Source organism: Poecilia reticulata, linkage group LG8, assembly GCF_000633615.1.
Source record: "Poecilia reticulata strain Guanapo linkage group LG8, Guppy_female_1.0+MT, whole genome shotgun sequence".
NCBI lineage: Eukaryota > Metazoa > Chordata > Actinopteri > Cyprinodontiformes > Poeciliidae > Poecilia > Poecilia reticulata.
This window is the reverse complement of record NC_024338.1, coordinates 10,124,985-10,144,727: the sequence shown is the minus strand read 5'-3', so window position 1 is coordinate 10,144,727 and position 19,743 is coordinate 10,124,985. Positions and strand designations below refer to the sequence as shown.

General features: G+C 41.9%; 1 protein-coding gene across 7 annotated transcripts in view; it reads right to left on the bottom strand.

The window, feature by feature from the left end:
- Positions 1–16,696, bottom strand: part of myo15aa (myosin XVAa) — a 47,736-nt gene extending 31,040 nt beyond the window's left edge. For 4 of the 7 annotated variants that reach the window (XM_017306246.1, XM_017306249.1, XM_017306250.1 and 1 more), the window contains exons 1-12: positions 6,568–12,671; positions 6,179–6,261; positions 5,989–6,052; positions 5,110–5,219; positions 4,704–4,778; positions 3,326–3,416; positions 3,183–3,188; positions 2,020–2,123; positions 1,866–1,929; positions 1,662–1,775; positions 1,423–1,584; positions 392–508 (exon numbers count right to left, since the gene is read on the bottom strand). In XM_017306246.1, the coding sequence (XP_017161735.1) occupies positions 392–508; positions 1,423–1,584; positions 1,662–1,775; positions 1,866–1,929; positions 2,020–2,123; positions 3,183–3,188; positions 3,326–3,416; positions 4,704–4,778; positions 5,110–5,219; positions 5,989–6,052; positions 6,179–6,261; positions 6,568–12,024 (6,447 nt within the window). In that variant the 5' untranslated portion in view covers positions 12,025–12,671. Of the gene's footprint in view, positions 1–391; positions 509–1,422; positions 1,585–1,661; positions 1,776–1,865; positions 1,930–2,019; positions 2,124–3,182; positions 3,189–3,325; positions 3,417–4,703; positions 4,779–5,109; positions 5,220–5,988; positions 6,053–6,178; positions 6,262–6,567; positions 12,672–16,608 lie in introns of those variants that run through there. The other 3 variants (XM_017306252.1, XM_017306247.1, XM_017306251.1) reach the window with 3 other exon arrangements.
- Between the last annotated feature and the right edge of the window lie 3,047 nt (positions 16,697–19,743).

The window sequence follows — 19,743 nt, the reverse complement described above, 5'->3', positions numbered from 1 at the left end:
TTTGGTATAGTATAGGGGAATTAGGGAAGCAGATCAGTGACAGCACTTAGTTTCTGTTGTCTATTTTCCGTGTGTGTGTGTGTGTGTGTGTGTGTGTGTGTGTGTGTGTGTGTGCGTGTGCGTGTGTGTGTGTGTGTTAGCACATGCATCTAATTGTGTCTGTGTAAAGGACACTGGGGGCCAATACAATGCTTTCATTGTCACCACACCTGTGTAAGCAAGACAACAAGGCTGCTGCCGCATGAACCAGTCAGTCTCCTTCAGAGGAGGCAAGATGTCAAACAGTGACAGCAAAACTACAAGGAAAGGAGGAGGACATATCATCCCTAACACATCCGGGAATAAAATACAGATTTCTTAAACAGAAAATTCAGTCTGGTTTGACACTGACCGTGACTTTGTACGTAATGGCTTTCTGTAGTCCTTCTGGTGAGATCTGCAGCAGCTCTGCCACCACCCTGATCTCCTGCGCGCTCACCACTGACGCCACCTCCTGGCCATCGGCCTCCAGCGCAGCAAGGAAAAGGGAAAATGTGTTGAGAAATCACTGCAGGGAAATCAACCTTAAATGTGGAAGGAGTTGAGCTTAAGACGAGCTTGCAAAGTAAATAAAATAAAAATTACATTTCATAATTTATTTCTGCAAGTCATCCCAAATGTTTAGACTTAAATAAACACCCAGTCACGGCCTGTGTTGGAGACTCTGGAGTGTCATTAATCCCTAAATCTGCTTTGAATCACGACGAGCCGAACAGGAAAGTTCAGAACTTTTGAAATCCGAGTCTGAGGACGAGAACGGGACCGTGAACGCAACACGGAGTCTGACTGTCATTTAAAAGCAGAGGAGGATTTAAGTGACATGTCAACATCATTTCATATCAGATGGAAATTGATTCATACATTTCAAGTAATTCTTGAAAATCACCCAGTCGTCTTTTAATAATCGTGCCACGGATATTCCTCCATTTGTCACCGTGGTTACGCTTATTGTGTAGCGGGATATACTTTTTGTGACAAATACCAATTACTGACAGTAGTTGGCGTCACAACAGTTGGTAAATCTCTTTGGTTTTCTGCCTTTCATGTAGAAAACACTCGATTCAAGTGTGATCTCATTACAAGTTTCTACGAGAAACAAAATGAAGGCAGCAAAGTGTTTGATAAAAAAAATTTAAATATCGGACTGACTCTCCAACTCGCAGCTTAATGTCAGCTTAACGGCGGCAACATCTTTCCAATCGATGTTCTATTGATGACAACAGCAAGAGTTGATCCCATGTGTCACACACAGAACCAAAGCTGAAATACAATCATTTCTAATAGACTCGTTTGGATTAAAACAAAGCAATTCAAAAAGTAAGCACCTACAAAATGAAGAGATCTTGATAACTGCAAAACAGGTCATCAAGCTCGAGTTATTACCTCATGTTTCTGAAAGTAAACGTTGCCCAGGTGCAGTATGGACGCGAGGACTCTAAAGATGGCCGACTGGTCCTCGGGGGTGAAGCGAAGGATCTCCATGGCAGAGAGCAGACGTCGGAAATCATCCGCATCGCTCTTCCCTCTTATCAAATAGTCCCCTCCCTTTAACCAGAGACAGAGTTTAAACTGAAGAGCGCGCTGGATGAAACGATCGGTGAGGAAGACGCTGCGCTGCTCACCTGGTTGAGGTAATAGTAGGTTTCAGCGTCTTGCAGGTAGAAAGCCTGTTTCTGCTGAGAAGGAAGACCTGCCAGCATCTCGTAGAAGATGTGATAGTTCCTCTCATCTTTGGCCTGACGCAGACATCAACAGGTCATTCCACAGACGGATAACTTACATGAATAAAAAAAACATCATGCTGTGGTGTCTGCGTCAGACGTTACCTGGAAGACAATGCGGGACTTTTCCAGCAGATACTGAGAGGTTATGGCACCACTGATTATACCACTAGACAAACAAAATACAGCGTGGGGGGAAATAACGCATAAGTAGGATTACAAAGGAGTTGAAGAATCAAAATTTCTCTTCCGTACTCACTCCTCCAGGTAGACCTCTACGTATTTCCCAAAGCGGCTAGAATTATTGTTTCGCACAGTTTTGGCATTTCCGAAGGATTCCAGCAGAGGCGCCGCCTCAAGGATCTACCAGGGGTTCAAACACAAAGCAAGTCACACACTTTGATCACACACACACACACACACACACACACACACACACACACACGGACACTGAAACTCTGTCAGCTAACATTTCTGCACATCCATTCAGAACGAGCCGTTCTAAATCAAACATGTCCGTCACTTGTTGGACTGTTGAATGAGACCAAGCAGTGATAACTTTCATGCATAATGGTCACTACGGTGGTGTTTATGTTATAAATGCACACAGACCACTGAACTGGACACTAATGCATTATAAAATACACTATCAACTACTGGCCATCAGCTGCAAATGCAAGAAATGATTTTTGTTAAATCCAATATGGGCGACTGACAAAAAAGCACGTCAACCGGCCCGGTCCCTCCTTCTACTGTAGACGACTCTTGCAGGTAAAAAAAAAATTATTGTGACATCAGATAAACCCTAAAGAACAATAAAAGAACAAAATAAAAAAAATTGGGGAAAAAAAGTCCTGACACAAAGGATCATAACTCATGCATGAAAGGGTTAATATTGATTGGTCAATATTAACCAATACTGATAAGCAGTTGTGTAAATGCAGTAGCACTAGCACAAAAGAGCTGTGAGAACTGTGCTTTTCTACAATTGCTTATCAAGAGAATATGAAGAAACAGAAGTCAAACTTTCATGAAGATCTAAGACAGATTACTCAGACAAGTAAAGATTGTTTACAAAAATGCAAAAACTACAAAGCATTTTGAAAAACTCTATCCCAAAAATCTTAAATTTGTAAAAATGTCCTGGAGTTTTAACGTTTGAGGTTATCAAACTACCCAGAAATCAGGAAGAATACTTAGGGTTAAACAAAGCAAAGGGAAAGAAAAAATCTCAATAAGATGTGCATCAAGACCTTTAAGCTTTAAGTGTAAAAGAAGAAAAATAAACACCAGCCGCTGTAACAGTCACTCAAAATGTTGTTAGTCTTCAAGTAGGATTATTAAAACAAGGACGCTAACAACACATCACATATTTAAATCCTAATTAACAGAAGGTAAGACGAATGGTAAAAGGATGACTACCTCAATCTTTCCTCATGAAAAGCCATCATAGATTAAAAAAAAAGAGGAGACAAACACATGGAGAGAGGGATTACAATCCACATAATTTGGCTTATCAAAGTATATCAGTGTCAGTTTGTGCAGGTCAGGATGTGTATTCATACCTGTTGCACAGGATTTGAATTGTGATCTATTGCAGCCAGGTAGCGAAGCACGAGTTTGGTGGCCTCCGTTTTTCCAGACCCACTCTCCCCACTGAAACACATTAAAACTTTGTCACCGACAATCCACCACACATCAACTTTTTAAAGACTCTTTAATACGTGCATAACATATACTTAACAGGCTTTTAAAGACAAAACTGAACACTAAATATTTAGTTAGCAAGTTAACTAATTAGTAGTCATCAAACTGAGACCCCCAATAGTAATCCTGCTGTCCCTGCGGTTTAAAACACAAATCTCCCAAAAACACAAAGAGCTTTTTCTTTACTTAAACACTTCAGTTATTTGATTCTCATTATTACCCTGTTGGTGCTCGATAAGTGTTTGGCTTAATTGACTAAGTTACATGAACACTTCACTTCAGCTCACATTAGGCAAAGACTCAATTCCACTTTAAAATTAAAGTATCCGAAACAGTCTCTCACATGCAGCTGGGCCAACACACGAACATCCAGTGCTGTGCCACTGCCAAGGGATTAGCACTAAGAGCCACCATTACGCAGGCCACGCCGGCGGACGGTAGAACGGTGTGTGTTTTGTGTGTTTAAGGGACTACGGCACCTTCACAACTTTCCAGCATAAGGTTTCAGCTCGCAGCCTGCCTGGCTAAGAATCAGGCCGTTAATGGTCACTGAACACTAGACCTCAGTTAGCCCTTGACACGCACTCGCTGACACACACACACACGCACACACGCACACACACACACACACACACACACACACACACACACACACACACACACACACACAAACCGATGGTCCACACACAAAGATTCAGACCTCTGAAAGACAATCTGCTCCTGGCCCAGACCTTGTTGGGCTTCCCTTACAGGTGTCTCCTTCCAAATATGGCTAAAGTGTTCGAGTCGTGTGAGAGGTCTTTTTTATGTCAGGTGCCAATTTCTGCTCATTTCTTCACAAACACAAATCCTCATACATTCAAGCATCTGTGCATAAAATAGCAAAGCACTTCCATAGTTTCTAAATGGGATTTGCCTTGGAAAATGTTAAACCTTTTTAATATTGAATCACATTACGAATGCATTTTATTGGGATTTTTGTTTTTTGTTGCTAGATCAACACAAATAGGTGTATAATTGTGAAATGGGAGTAAAAGTTTCCATAATTGTTACCTTTTTTTCTTTTTACATAAAAAAATCTGAAAAGCGTATAAGTAGCCCTATAGAAAGCTCGTGTACAGAACGTTTTTGAAGCTTTGCCACAGACTCTTTATTAGATTTAGGTCACAAAAGACCATTAATTCGTTTAAAGTGAATATCGCCATTTAAAGCGAAAGAAGTGAACACATTTCCTACCTGATTATTATGACCTGGTTTTCTTTGGCATCCATCATTTTGGAGTAAGCAGCATTTGCTATGGCAAACAAATGCCTGCGAGACAGAAAGGCAGAGGTAAAAATGTCAACTAACTGAGCACATGTTAAATCAGAAATAAACAAAAAGCACCAGATTATTTCTTTTTTTTTAATGTTTTCAGCCAGAAGCTTCTTCAACTCAACTGCATTAAGGAGGAACATGGGAGATGACTTCTGTTTACACTTTTAGCTTTATGCAGAGATCAGATTCCTATTATGTTCCAATATGTTTTCTTGTCGTATATTTTAAAGAAATAGTTTGTTCTTGTAACAGCCACAATCTGTACTCTAAGCATATTGCCTTTTTTTTTTGTTCTGCATGCTTGCTATGAGCAGACTTTACTTACGGAGGGTGTTCTCCCAGAGCACGACCCTTGTACAGCAGCACAACGTCAGTCCCATAAATGTTGTACATCTTGTAGGGATTCACAGACACCAGTATGCTACCTATGTATGTCTGGATGAGATGAGTAAAGAGCGACATAAGTAATGGAAGTGAAACAACTGAATACAGAGATTTAAATAGTCCTGTGAATAAAAGAATGTACCCTGGAGCCTTTACTGATTTCTTTCTTTTTTTTTTTTGTCTTGTCACATCATAGAAAATTTAATTACATTTTCCAATAAAACCAGGTTCGCATGGTTTGGTTTTTCACTCAGAGTTCTTACTCTGGTTATTACTGTCTGATCTTAAAACCTGTTTGATGATCTGAAAATGAAGGCCTGTCACAACAACTAATGTTTCTTGACGATTAATTGTCCCAGAAGTTATCGCGATAAACAAATAAACAATAACATTGTTATTTTGAGACAATTTGCCTGTAATACAATGACAATAATGGCAAGGACACATTCTCGAAGCTCAATAAACTTTAAATTCTAATGAACACACAGGAACTGATAGATATTTTAAATATCCAAAATAAATCAACAAAACAACAGAAACAACAAATAAAATTAATTAGGAAGTCTCCAAAAAAGATTTAGTTGAGACCAAAACTCCAGACTGAAAACTTTTATCATTGAATTTTTGGTAGAAAGAGAAAAACAATAAATCACGAGATTGGAAATTATTGAGTTTGTTTTATTTTATCATGTGATTAATTGATTAATTGATTATTGTGACAGGCCCAGAAATGTAAAAGAACATGCAAAAACAAGCAAAACATTTTTTTTATCTTTATGGAGTCAAAAAACATTTATGGCACTTTTTAGTCAGTACTTACATAAATAAGCTGTCTGTCAAACCTTCTCCTTAAATTCAGCAAAACAGCGCCCTCATGCATCTCTCTAAAACGAAACGGAAAGCATGTTTGTCTTTTAGGTTTTCTCAGTATTTGTTGCTTGACGCTACTTAATATCAGAGTGGAAGGTTTTTAAATTTTTGCCTTATTTTATGTCTGAGTGAAAACTTACTCTAACTGAGTCATGTCTTCCACACCGTCTTCCTCCCTGAAGTCCCGGTGAGTGATTGTGGGCATGCTTCTGATTGAGTACATCTGTAATTCAAATGTATACAGACAGAAATCAGGACATCAAGTAAGAACACAGCCATGCATTTGACAAATATGGACACTTTGCTGAAGAAAAAAATTTGAATTTACTTTTTTCTCCTGACTTGTGGTTTACCACCCATCAGTAATGTTAGACTGATTTGCAAATCCTTCCTTAAATTGTATTTTCATCTTCAACAAACCCTTCAACCAATGCTTGTCTTTCTGCTTCATTGATATCATGCAGGAAATAAATGCTGTTTTATGTAATTATAGTATGGCAGCATTAGTTATCACATTCTAGATTATTACCTTGTCATACCATTGCCCCTGAGGTTCCCCCTCTCTGTTCAGATTCCACTGCCCTGGTCCCTCCCCTTCAGGTCTTTGTCTCATTAGACTCTGGGGGTGTTCAGGAAATTCTCCATCTCCGTACATTGACCACTTGTTGAGGTTCTCCACTGTCCCATGAGGGAGAACCCTCTCTGCCCCCCAAACATCTAGATCTTCTTGCATGACGTCCGCTCCTGAACCTTGTGCCCAGTGCTGTTCAGCTCCAGCTCCTTGGACATGTGGTGATACCACAGCATATGAAGGAAGGCGAAAAGAAGCCCCCTGTAGTTGAGATTTCCGTAAAGCACCAGAAAGGTTAAGGGGTTGTGGAGCGCTGGGGGCCCCAAGCCGTGTCATGATATTACCTTCAGGGAGACGATAATTTGCTCCACGAAGGTTTGGGTTCTTAGATAATGCCTTGGACAGGTCAAGTGATTGAGGTGAAGAAGCAGCCTGGGGGCGTGTCATGAGTGTTCCATCTGGCAAGCGGTAGGTTGAAGACCGGAGGTTCTGGTTGCGGAGAGCATTAGAGAGGTCAAGTGAACGTTGCTCAGGAGTATTAGCAGTACCACGTTGCCTCAATAATGATGTGTCTGGGAGATTGTATGAAGCACCGCGGATGTTGCTGTTTAGCAAAGCACCAGAAAGAAGAGGGCTTGTAGGACTTTGAGGCTGATTTTTTGAAAACAGAGACGATCCTTCTGGTAGTTGAAACTTTGCCTTGCGGAGGTTTGTGTTCATCAGAGCACTGGACAGCCCAAGTGAAGAAGATACATTCTCAGCAGTCTCCACATTCTCTCCTGGACGTGTAAGAAATGATCCATCTGGTAGGCGATAAGAGGCCTTTCGGACATTTGAATTAAGAATGGCTGAGGAGAGCATGGGGGAGGAAGACACAGGGGCTGGCTCGTTTCTAGTGACCAAAGTTCCATCTGGCAACCTGTATGTAGCTTTACGCATATTAGAGTTTAAAAGGGCAGAAGACAACATAGAGGAAGACATGGGGGAAGGACCCGGAGCGAGTTCAGCAGGTTCATTTCTGGTGACCAATGAGCCATCAGGCAGTCTGTATGTGGCTTGACGTAGATGTGGGTTCTGAAGAGCATTGGAGAGCACCGAGGGGGAAAGCCTTCCATTACCAGCACCAACTCCAAGGTCATTTGTACCTGTAACTTCCACAGGACCCTTAGACATTCCCAAAGTACCACTTGGAAGCTTGAACATTGACCCTTGAATCTGGGAAGTTCGCAGTCCTCCAGAGAAAAGTGGGGAGCTACCTCTAACACTTTCTTGTGGTGGTGTGATGGAAGCTGGAGCTGGTGATGCTGAAGTTGGAGACAGGTGTTGCTGAAAAGGAGATGCAAAGGAAGCATTACGTAGCTGAGAGGTAAGCATAGCAGAGGACAAGTGTGGAGAGGTAAGAGGAGAAGAGGGTAGAGATGCTGGTATTTGGGGGGGATATGAAGGAGGCAGGACAGTTGTATGGAGATTGGCACTGTGCTGTAGAGGAGATGAAAATGAGGCGGTGCGTAAGCGGGAATTCTGCATCAAAGCAGTGGATAAACCCTGAGGCCCATATGGGTTTACCATCTGAGTCTCTTGTGCAATGATTGATTCATCCCCCTGCATTCCTGGTATGGGAGAAGGGATCCTTTGCAAAGGTGTTGTAATGCCAGCATTTTGTAAATAAGGATTATGGAGGGTACGTCCCAAATTAGGGGATTGTGGTAGTTGTTGAGGGAGAACATGAGAACCTGGTAAGGCATTGGTAAGCATGGGAGATGGACCTGGGTCCATTAGTGTGTAGTTATGCTGAGTAATCCCCTGTGATGGTAGGTGGACACCATGAGTAAGATTAGACTGAGGTACAGGAGGCTGAAAGGAAACTGGCCCCAGACTGTGGGGTCTTACTGATCGATGGGGTAAGGGAGAAGCTGGGTGAGACATATGGTACATGGGAGAAGCGGCGCGGGAGGGCAGAGGAGATCTATGTGGCAGGGGTTGTGGAGAATGGGGTCTACTCTGAAGCCTTCGGATCGATGGCTGTGGAGAAACAGGACCACTCTGTTTTAAAGATGGCTGGGGAGATAGTGGGGGCACTGCTGGAGAAGCTCTGAATGACTGCCTTGATTGAAGAGATGGTTGGTTTCTGGGCATTCGTACTAAAGGCTGTCCACGACCCACAGGTCTGTGGAAGGCTCCTTGGACACTACCAGCTCGTTTGGTTTCCCTTAAACCTGCAGGCCGAGAGCTTGATCTAGCTAGCATGGTAGTTCCAGAACCCATTTCTCCTGTAGGAGAGGCAGGGCCTCTATGTATAGATGACCTAAAAGGGGCTACTTGCTGAGTTACAGGAGGTCCAGGTCTACTGCGTCTTTGTAAATAGGGATTAGCTGGTGAGGGTTTCACAGCTCCCATAGGGACATGGCTTCTCACTCCAGGACCTCCTCTCAGCCTGCGGGTAGAGGAGCGGGTTGGAAGGGGTCGAGCAGAGACCCGTGATGGTGAAGGGGAGGGGGCATGATGGGGAGAAGCGGGCCGGAAAGACTTTGGTGGAGAACGGGAAGCTTCAGGCTGAATTGGGCTCCGCCTTTGTGGAGAAGGAAGAGGTGGAGAAGGAGATCGCCTCATTATAGATGTTTGTTTTCTTCCTTTAAACAAATGTGGTCTTACAGGGGGCAGATGAACTGCATCTGGAGGAGGTTGCTGCCTGAAAGACAATCTTGGGGAAGAAGGTGGACTTTGTCTTTTTCTTAGTGATGCTCGTGGTGAAGCCAGAGGACTAGAAAGTGGGGAATGGGGTCTTACAGTGGAGGGACCCCTGCGTAACCCAATTCCCCTTCTTCCTTGTTTCAAGGATGGCTGAGTTCTTACTGACATCCCTCTCCTATAGTACGGTGGAGAAGAAGGGGGGCTTGATGTTCTCTGCCATTCAACTGGGGTTGTGGGCCGTTGACTTACCATTGAGGCCCGGTGAGTGTGTCTATGTAGAAGAGGAGAAATGTAAGGGTCCGACTGAAAGCCTGAATTGAAGTCCATTGGATGTGGTGAGAAGTGAGTTGAAGGAGGCCCTTGTACCCTTTGTGATCCCGGTCTTAACGACATCTTTGGAGAGAGAAGGGGACTCATTTTTTGGACTGGTACTGGGGAGACCATTGGTGAATGAAGTGGTGAATACACTGGTTGCTGCATTTGCAGGGCTCCTGGTGAAATTTGCCCCAACTGAAACATTTGTGACTCCTGTGGTAGAGGTGCTTGGTAAACCTGGGAGGAAAATTGAGGGGGTAAGGGAGACGGGGACACGTAGTTCAGAGGAACAGTAAAAGGGACATTAGTTAGCTGAGGAGAAGGAAGGTACTCTTGATGATTGATCACAGCTGTTGGAAAGAGAGGATCTCCAAGAGGAATAGTGGGAAGTTGCTGATTCATGTCAATGGGCAAAGGAGATTGTGCAGAAAGGTATGCTGGGATGGGTTGTTCAAATTGCACATCTGACAGAATCTCCTGATTATTGAGAGCCAAGGATGGATTGGTAGAAAGAAACATTTGGGGAGAGGGTTGAGTATGAAGAGAAGGTGGTGGCAAAGTTTGAACCTCTAGTCTCTCTTTTCCAAACAACATAACTTGGGGCCTAGGGACTCTGAACTGTTCAGATGGAAATGGTTCAGATACAGGGGAGGAAAACTGCTCCTGTCCAAATAGCTGACCTGTCTCAGACAGATTCAGTCCAGGATTCATAGTGACCTGTTGCTGATAAGGGTTGTACATTTGAGTACCTTGCGCATATGCAAGCATTGGGTCATTATATATTCCTGGGACTGCATCATAGGTGTTGCTCATTATCCCATATGAGTTTGGCATACCATAGTTAGAAGCCATGTTGTGGTCAAAGTAATCCACATATTGTTCAGGGTAATATGAGTCATGAAACCCATACATGGTATCGTCATAATAGCTGTATGGGTCTGGCTCTACAGAGTACAGAAATCCATCTTCCCCATAGTAATACTCTGCCCCATCATGGCCATTGTAGTCTTCATATTCATCATCATAATAACCATATGGGTAACCATAGTTGTCTACATCATCATCATAGTAAAGCTCATCATCATAATAAAAGTTGCCCTCATCATCATAGTAACCATACTCATCCTCCCACTCGTCATCATCATCATAGTATAACTGCTCTCCATAGGGATCACTTTGGTCATAGTCAAATGGTTGTCTTTCATAGTTTTGTGGTCCCCACCCGTTATGGTAGTCTTCTTCATATCCATAATTATCATCATATTCATAAGCCCCATTGTAATAATGTGTGTGTCCCCCTCTGGTATCCCTGCTAGCAAAGGATAGGTTCTTTTTTGCCCGTCGTCCTGCCCGCCCCCCATGCCGGCCATGACCCATAGAAGACAGGAACCTACCCGTCAACCAGTTAGTTGTTGCAGCCATCCTACCAACCATCCAGCTTTTACTCTTAAATCCCTGTCCTGCTTTCTTTTTCCCAAACATCCCTTTGAACTTCCCTCCTAATCCCTTTGCCTCGGATGCCATTTTATTTCCCTTACTTCCCAAGTTGGATAGATTCAATGTTTTTTTAGATGCGGTTTCTTTAGAGGCATCGTCTTTCTTGTTAAACAAACTGAAACCAGACAGACCAGGTTTTTTGTCAGCAGACCCAGATTTCCCCCCAAAGCCAGCAAAAAGCTTGCTGTTACCAAGAAGAGGTTTACTGCCAGAAGAGGGTTTCTTTTTTTTGGAAAGTCGTAGAAAGAGGCGAGAGGTGCTTTTAAGGTTTCTCTTTGGTTTTGCCTTGTCAGCTTGTTTAGAAGGCAGGCTAAAAGGAGAGGACTTCCCAGCAATACTTGACAGGGCTTTGGAGGCTCCTTTAAGGTGAGCTGTTGCGTCTACTTTTTTAACTAAGTTCTTCTTTTGCCCCTCTGCAGCCAAGCCCATCATGCTCTTAGACGCTCCTTTGAGATCACTCATCTGCTTTAGATTTACTGCATCCATGCCTTTTTTCACTTGTGGTTTTCTCTTTGGATCGCCTTCATCTTCCTCATCATCAGGGGAACCGCGTTTAGGTTTCATAGCCATAGCTTTGGATGCTCCTTTTAGAGCTGCCTTGCCTTTTCCCTTATCTCCCTTGGCTGCCTTCTTGGTTACTACCTCTTCTTCACTGTCACCACTTTCCTGTTCCTCAGACATAACCTCCTCTTCTTCTTCCTCTGAACCTTCTTCTGACTCACTGACAGGTTTCTTTCCTTTTCCCTTCTTCCCATCATCTTTCCCCTTACCCTTTGCCGGTGGGTCAGCATCCTTTTTGCCACCTTTTTTGTCATCTTTTGTTCCCTTCTTGTCTTCTTTTCCTCCCTTCTTTGGCTCCTCTGGCTTGCCTTTCTTAGCAGCTGATTTTGAGTCACCTTTCTTTGGTGCCATGGTACCTTCTCAGATCTTTCCAAATTAGACGAAGAAGTTCCCAAAAGTACTGCAAAAGCAGGTGAGTATAAAAAAGTCGATGGGTTTTAACAGCATTAACATCCTTCCATTTGCTTCTCAGTCCATCACAAGTTTGAAAACCTTTGAAATGCCCTCTCTCCCAGGTCAGTTGCTCTGTAAAGTACCCTCAGACGAACCCCAGCCACTTTCTGTTAAAACACGATCTAGTAATGGAGTCGAAATCTCAGCCATCTGTGCTCACTCGTGTTACGGTTCTCCTTCAGTTGTCAAAAAAAAGAAAGAAAAAGTTGTATAAGTTTAACAAGAAAGAAATGTGTCCAGAAAAGTCTCTAGTTTAATCCATTTGTGGCTAGAAGTGCAAAGTGCATCTCTTTTTCAAAAACAAAAGTAGTGTCCGATGTAAGATCCTGTTCTTTTATGTGTTTGTAAGTAACCTCCCAGGGTCACACAATGAATAAATTATCCTGCCATTCCAATGACAGAGTCAGTGTAGTCCTTTGTCTAATGTTCATTGTAAATCCGGTCCGTAAGCCCGGCAGGGAATCCTCATGGTGGCGGCCGCACCAACTTTGGCAGCAAGTCCCTCTGACAAGGAGAGCAAGCGTGAGTGCAATGGTGTGAGCCTCGGTGTCCTCTTTGTTTTAGACCGCGTGTCCGTGTGTGTTTTATCTGTGGCTGTATCCTCCCACATCCACGTCAGCTTGCCTTTGTGACCTCCTGCAACCCTCTGTGTCTCTCTCTGGTTACTGAAACCCTCATTCTAACGTTTCTGTCGGGTCTGACATCTTGTCGTATTTTTTTTTTCAATGCATCTACAACCAGAAACGAAGCCCATGTCCCGTTTGCCTTCACCTGCATGTGCAATCTGAGTGAGCGTTACCTTTTAAAGCCGCAAAGGGCACCTTAATATAGCAGGTGTACTATCTTGGTGTAACCATATCTACTGGTTCACTTGTGTATGAATAATGCACGCTGGCTGAGCTGTTGCTAAACTGTGTCTGAGCGGCAAAGGTACTCGGAGCCAAAAGATGCCCATCAGTGGCAGGACGGATCACAGCCGGGAATGACGATGTATGACACAACGCTCATCCATCCAACGCTATCAGCTTACACCAATAATGCATGTAGAGGCCACAACTGTCGCGCATGAAGATATAAAGGATTCATATAATAAATTAGCTATGCAAAACAAAAAAAAGTTATTAGTATAGCATTGTATGAAAATAGAATTGCAATATAATTATTTATCATGCATAGCTGCAAATGTAACACCCTATAGTCAGTGGAGTTCACGGACACGTCTCGTTGCCTGTAGTTGTTAATAGTTGCCAATCTATTGCGTTTCTAAAAAGCATAAACTATAAAACAATATCAACTTTTCTAGTAGGTTATGTGCTTTAAAAACATAAATATAGGTGTGTGTATCTCTGACTGAACGTCAGGACTTAACATTGGGTTGGGAACTGATTTTGAGTACAGCTGGGCGTTAGCGTATTGATAAGAGGGTTTGGGGTTCGTTCGTCAATGATGGGTTGATTTTCCAGGAGGTCATCTCAGTGGCAGAAATGAATGTTTAATGGGTGCCCCGTGTTCCTCCTACGCAGATAGGATGAAACATTCATCACAGGCTCCTATAAATATATCACAACAGGTCAACCCAACCCGGGCCTTCTCGCACACAAACAGGAATAAACAGAACAGATTTGAGTCAAAGGTTGGCAGCCGGGAGCCAAAAAGCAGATTTTATTTTACATCTTAATCTCACACATCATCCTTCACTCAGTGCAATCCATACCAGACCTCTTAACCTTTAAATATGACATCAGTTCATGACGACTATCTTGAATTCGTTTTATTGGGGTTTCAGGTAATAGATCAATAAAGGTATATTGTGCATTAATTATGAAACACAAGAAAAATGACGTCTGAAAGTGATTTTGTGGAACATGAAATCCTGTAATGTCTTTGAAGAATGTGTGCCATACATGATTCATCACACAGCCTGTATACAGTGAACAATGGACATAATTCACAGTGTTCTGCTGTCTCAGAACCAGGTACCATGCTTTTCCATGACATCACCACTTGGTTTTTTTTGTTTTTTGTTTTTTTCTTTAAAGGTTAAGCTGACTGTCTAGTTATTAAATGCTCTATGAACACCCCCCAGCAGTCCACAGGGTTCCACTATCGCTTTGAAGAAACTAGCCTTTGCAGAGGAGTAAACTATTTCATTGAGTTGCAGTTTTATGATTTGTAACTGGATCATGGTTGTGATGTTTGAGTCAGCGGTGCACACTGATGCAGAATTACTCAACTCATGTCCAAAGAAACTGTGGTGGACTGGATTATGTGCTAATCACACCGTGTATTATATTAAATGCAAAGGAAGGCAATGTTGGAGAACGGTTTTCCTATGTATTCTACCACTGTCAAAATGAAAGCTTTGTTCGCAGTGATAGTGTGACAGCAGTAAACCAAACCAAATTCATACCACGCTTCTCCTTGTCCTTTACTTTGGGTTATACGTGTCGTCTTTCGCATAAATCCCCATAAAATACCTTCACATCTTTGGTTGTTTTGTGAAAATGCGAAAAGCTAGACGTGGCGAGAAACATTTTTGACCTCTAATAATTATCGAGCTGAAGTCTGCATCACATTTCCCAGGAGCAGCGACCACAATAATCTGCTACGTATCCTGCAGGCTGGGCATGTAACGGTAGCAGACGCTGGTATCATTTAACTACAGACGTGGGATATTCATGGCAAGTAGGTACAGGGAAAAGTTCAAATGTTCCTCAATCCATATCAGATATACTGAGTAGTGTGATTCAACAAACACCACATGTACGGGAATGTTTGATAAGCATCTTCTGCTTTTGGTCGGACGAACGAGTGAACTGGCGCTGACCAGGTCAATGGTAGAGGTAGGAGAAGTGGAGACAATGGCAAAAAGAAGGTACTGAGAAGAAGTGACGTAAAAAAAATAAAAAATAAATAAATGAAGCAACTGCACAAAGATGATAGCCAGTAGTTGCATCAGGACGACTAAAACTGTGATTTTCTGTTAACATGGAGTAAATTTAGGCAGTGAGAGTGTAGTCAAGAGATTCTGCCTCCTGATGCCAATCAATAAGAAGCACAAAGAAAATACAGATTCAGGTTTGTAATGAAGATTGCCTAGGATGAAGAACGAATGATGTGAAGCACCAGAGGTGACTCAGCAAAATTAAAATGAAGTTTTGCCCTTTGCAGTCTGTCAGAGGCGAAAAATACTAAGCATGCCTGGGCATGAGATCGTACAACTTGAGAATATCGATGACTGCACTTGTAAGAATGTAAGGTATTACGTTTATTTAGATTTTAATTTAAATGTACAGAATGAAGCACAAATACCAAGTAAGAAACAAGGAAAATTTATGTCATTTTTAAATACTCACTGGCTAGAATAGAACAGGACAGGAGAAATAATTGTGAATATCAGTGCAAGTAATATTCATATCTGGAGTGTTGTAATTGTTTGCTGACGTATTCCAAAAATCAATTGTTCACACTTCGCATGCCAGTAAGATATTGAGCCTTTTGAATAGAGTTTCACCGCAATTAAGGTCCACAAAATATTTCTATGTTTCTATAGAAACTACAGAAAGTGTTGAAGAAAAAAATTATTGATATTTCGGAGCATCACTTTGATTGTGAATTGTGAGAATGTGAGGAGGAAGATGAGCGACGTAGAGAAGGAGGAAGAAAGAAAGAGTGATGTTGCTGATAGAGGTCAACCTTACGACAGAACATGAGACAGTCGGCTTTACTCAGGTTTCCTAAAAGCCTTTACGCTCCATTCAGGTCTTAACCTTCACTCTCAGATTATCCTGTGACTTGACAATGGAGACGCAGCAGCTCCTAAGATGTTAATATATCAAAGAACTGCCTTGGACTTCAAACACAGCTCCTGCATCGCATTGGTTTTAATGTCACGAAGTGCGCAGACGATTGGTGGAAACCTGTCAGAACCTGCTTGAATACTTGAGAACTGGATTCAAAAGTTGCCAATGCAAATTGACACACGTGATCTAAAGTAAAACCATCCACTTGGGACATGATGTAATTGATGGCTGGTCGCCACGTTCGCCAAAAATGCCCCGATGTTGCTGATAGTAGAGTTTATGAGGGTGTTCGGATTAATAGGTAGCTGAAATGAAGAACTTTGTCCCGTTAACTCAGTAATGTTCTACCATCACTGAAGCAATGCTATAAATCACCTGGTTTCAATTACATTTTGTGAATGGCAAACCAGAATCAACCTGTTTGCCACAAAAGAAACACAACTGTAGGACACATGAACAGCGTCTGGATTTGCAGAATTTAAATAAGGAAAGAAGATTCATCCACTTGCTTGAAAACACCAAGCCGATTGCAATCACATTCAATTTTCTGTATCTCTGCAGTGATCGATTATTAAGAATTTTATTTCTGACAAGTTAGATCTCGTGTGAACAATATCAACTATATGCATATGGAAGATTAAACTCATTCAATGAGAAAATCAGCTTTTTAATTGCTTACCTTATTCTTCCATGATCAACACTTAGAGATTTCTCATTCATGAAAATATGACAACCGCCTGCTTAAAAATCAAAGCGCTCAGATCAACAGGGTCCGGTGTGCAGCTCCTCTGACCTCTAGTCCTTCTCTGTACTCTGCCTCTAATGCTTTATGTGAAGACCAAGCACAATTACAAGCATCTGCACACACAATGGACCCACAAACAACACAGATACCCCCCTGCTTTAGCAAGGACTCAGTATCTGTCTAAACAAATGTGTAATATTGAGCTGTTTGCAAATCAATCCGTGCATTGGTGTAGCAGCTATTGGGTTACTGAGAAAACATCTTGCACTTCTTTATATCTGTGCAGCGCCAGCAAACAATTTCACGTACCTATTGTGCGTTAATGGCAGGATTTCATGTGCACTCAGACACACAAAAACAGACGCATTGTACTATCAACGAGGAACACTTGTTTCTGCACGTCAAAGCCCGAAAGAGGGATTTATTATTAAGGGCCTGGATTTACAATGACTGGAGAGGCATTTGTGTACCTTATCAGTGCAGCTCAAACTCAAACACACACACACACACACACACACACACACGCACACACACACACACACACACACACACACACACACACACACACACACACACACACACACACAGGGTGTAGGGTGTGCATGTGTAAAGCCTAGTAGGCAAAGGTTGATTGTTTTTTTTAACGATGAGATAAATATTTGTGGTTGAATTAAATTATTATATTGTTACCTGATACTTTTTTTTTGTTTTTGTTTTATTGATTTTTTTTTTTTTTTTTGCTGCAGTTTTGCGCATAGTTAGGTCAAAAGCCAGAATGTGTCTACTGTGTGCAAAATCCTTGTAGTGACTAATTTACAGTTTTTTTCTCGACTGGGGTTTCAGTTTAAGTGAAGCGCTCACTTCGTTCTCCAACAGCATTGTGATCTTTCAGTCTGTAGGAGGCGCCATCTGGAGAACTGAGATTTATTCTCACACTGTCTGCTGCTCCTGGTTTGGCCTGAAAAAAAGTCTAAATGATTCCAGATGAAATGGAGATTCAGCGCACCTTGGGTTAATGTTTAAACGAAAGCCTAAAAGCCACTTTTGGTTGGGTAAAACACTAACAGGTGGCACTGACATGTTAAATCCTAAATAGTTGCTTTTGGAAATATAAAATTCCATGAAAATTATTAACTTTTTAAATAAAAGAAGAAGTTTGTTTTTTTTCTTCTAAAAATCATCTTATGATTGGTTTCCTCAGCAATAATCATCTGCTCTGGAGAATTACGGTATGGGTCACAGCTGACTTGCAGGATGTTTTTTTTCTGCTGTATGCTGTGCCTTTAAAAAAAGTAAATATACTTTGTTTGCACAGAAATCCACAGCACATGATGGATGTACGCAATGTACAGAGCAATGTAAGCACAAAAAACCCACCGGCTAAAGCTGCATTAGGATAACATAAAGGAAATTCAATCCGGTCGTTCTCCATCTTTATAACAAAAAGACACCTGCTCTCGTAATGACTAATGGTTTGTGCTGAATCCATGCTAAGTAATTTAGTATGTAACTAAATGCTGTTGATCTGCATCTTTTTATCTGATTAAATCTGCCTAAGGAAAGTTTAGTGATTTTACACATTTCTGCGGAAAAACTAACCTCCAAACGTAACATATTTAGTTATTGGATGAGCTACTTTGAGAGGAGAGCAAATGTACACTTTCCACAAGCTCTACGTTGACTAATTTACATTGTATGAGTGTCATATCTTCAGTATTTGCCCAGAATGCAGCCCCATGCGATGATCAGAAAGAACCACAAGGGGGCGGAAGAAACAAACATTTTGAGGCACTGAGCTGTTGTCAGATCATTTTACTACTGTATTATCAGCCACTTTTCTAAGACATTTTGGGTAATTTTTTATTTTTAAATTGTGTAATTATTATTATAATAATGCTTAATTATATGTTAAAGGATTAGATTTTTTTAGTAGTTCAACCAGTACAAAATGATTCTTAGATTTTTCATATTGTGATCATTCTTGTGTTCATTCTCCTTGACTGACTCTAAAAACTTCCTGTCACACATTTAATTTGTAGTTAGATTATAATTTAGGACACTTTACTACAAGTTGAGAATCATTTGGTGTTGAAATAAAAAAAGAAAAGGTCTCAGAGTCAAAGCAAGAACCAGTGTTGTGTCCACATCATACTCCCTCACACGCCTTGAACATGAACCACGCGGTGGCACGGAGATGGTTGGAGGTTAACTTTTTAATAACTCCAGCTAACAAGTGAAAGCTGCACAGACTTTTCTTTCAGCCGCTGCTCGTCGTCYACACTCACTCCGCCACAYACACCGTCTCTCTCCCGCTCCTGAAGAATGCGGGGTTTTCTTAGTACGCAGCGCCCCCTTTAGACCGGAGGACGACTGCCACACATYTCATTCACCCACACACAGCATACACACAACTCACTGAGCTAATCATCACATACAGTGGAGGCACTTTCCGCAACAGTGGGTAACTATGGCAACCAGTGACGGTTTAAAAGCCCGCCTACTCTTTCTGCAGTTAGGTTGCGCACGCATCCGCTGTGTTAACAAAATCCGTCAGAGRAGCCCACTCTGAATGTCAAACAAAACTGTGACGTCACAATGTGACATCACAATAGAACTCCAAAGGCAGAATTCTGACATCACCAGCGTTTATATAAGCTCGTCACATCCATCTACCTTCATCGCAACCTGTTAGCAGCTGTTGTCGATAGTGTCTCGTGAGAAGTTACTTAGCAGTACGTAGTAGGATTTTCAACTTTGAGATCTACTGAATTTCTAGAGAAGTGATCTATCTTAGAACCACAAGCAAAAGTTAAAATGGAGTCCAACCAAGACGTAGCATCCAACAACATCGTCAAGAGGGAAGTACAGCCACCCACGCCACCCAAGCGCAAGAAGAAGATGTCATTTTCAGTCTGGTGGGCGCTGCATGGATCTGAGGAGCTTACAATGTCAACTGAAAACATGGAACAGCAAGACTCTTCGTTGGTTATTGACAATGGATCGAGCGCCAAAGCACCGCAAAAAGTAGATCTAAAAGGGGATGGACAGGAACCTCAGAGTGAGTCCAAC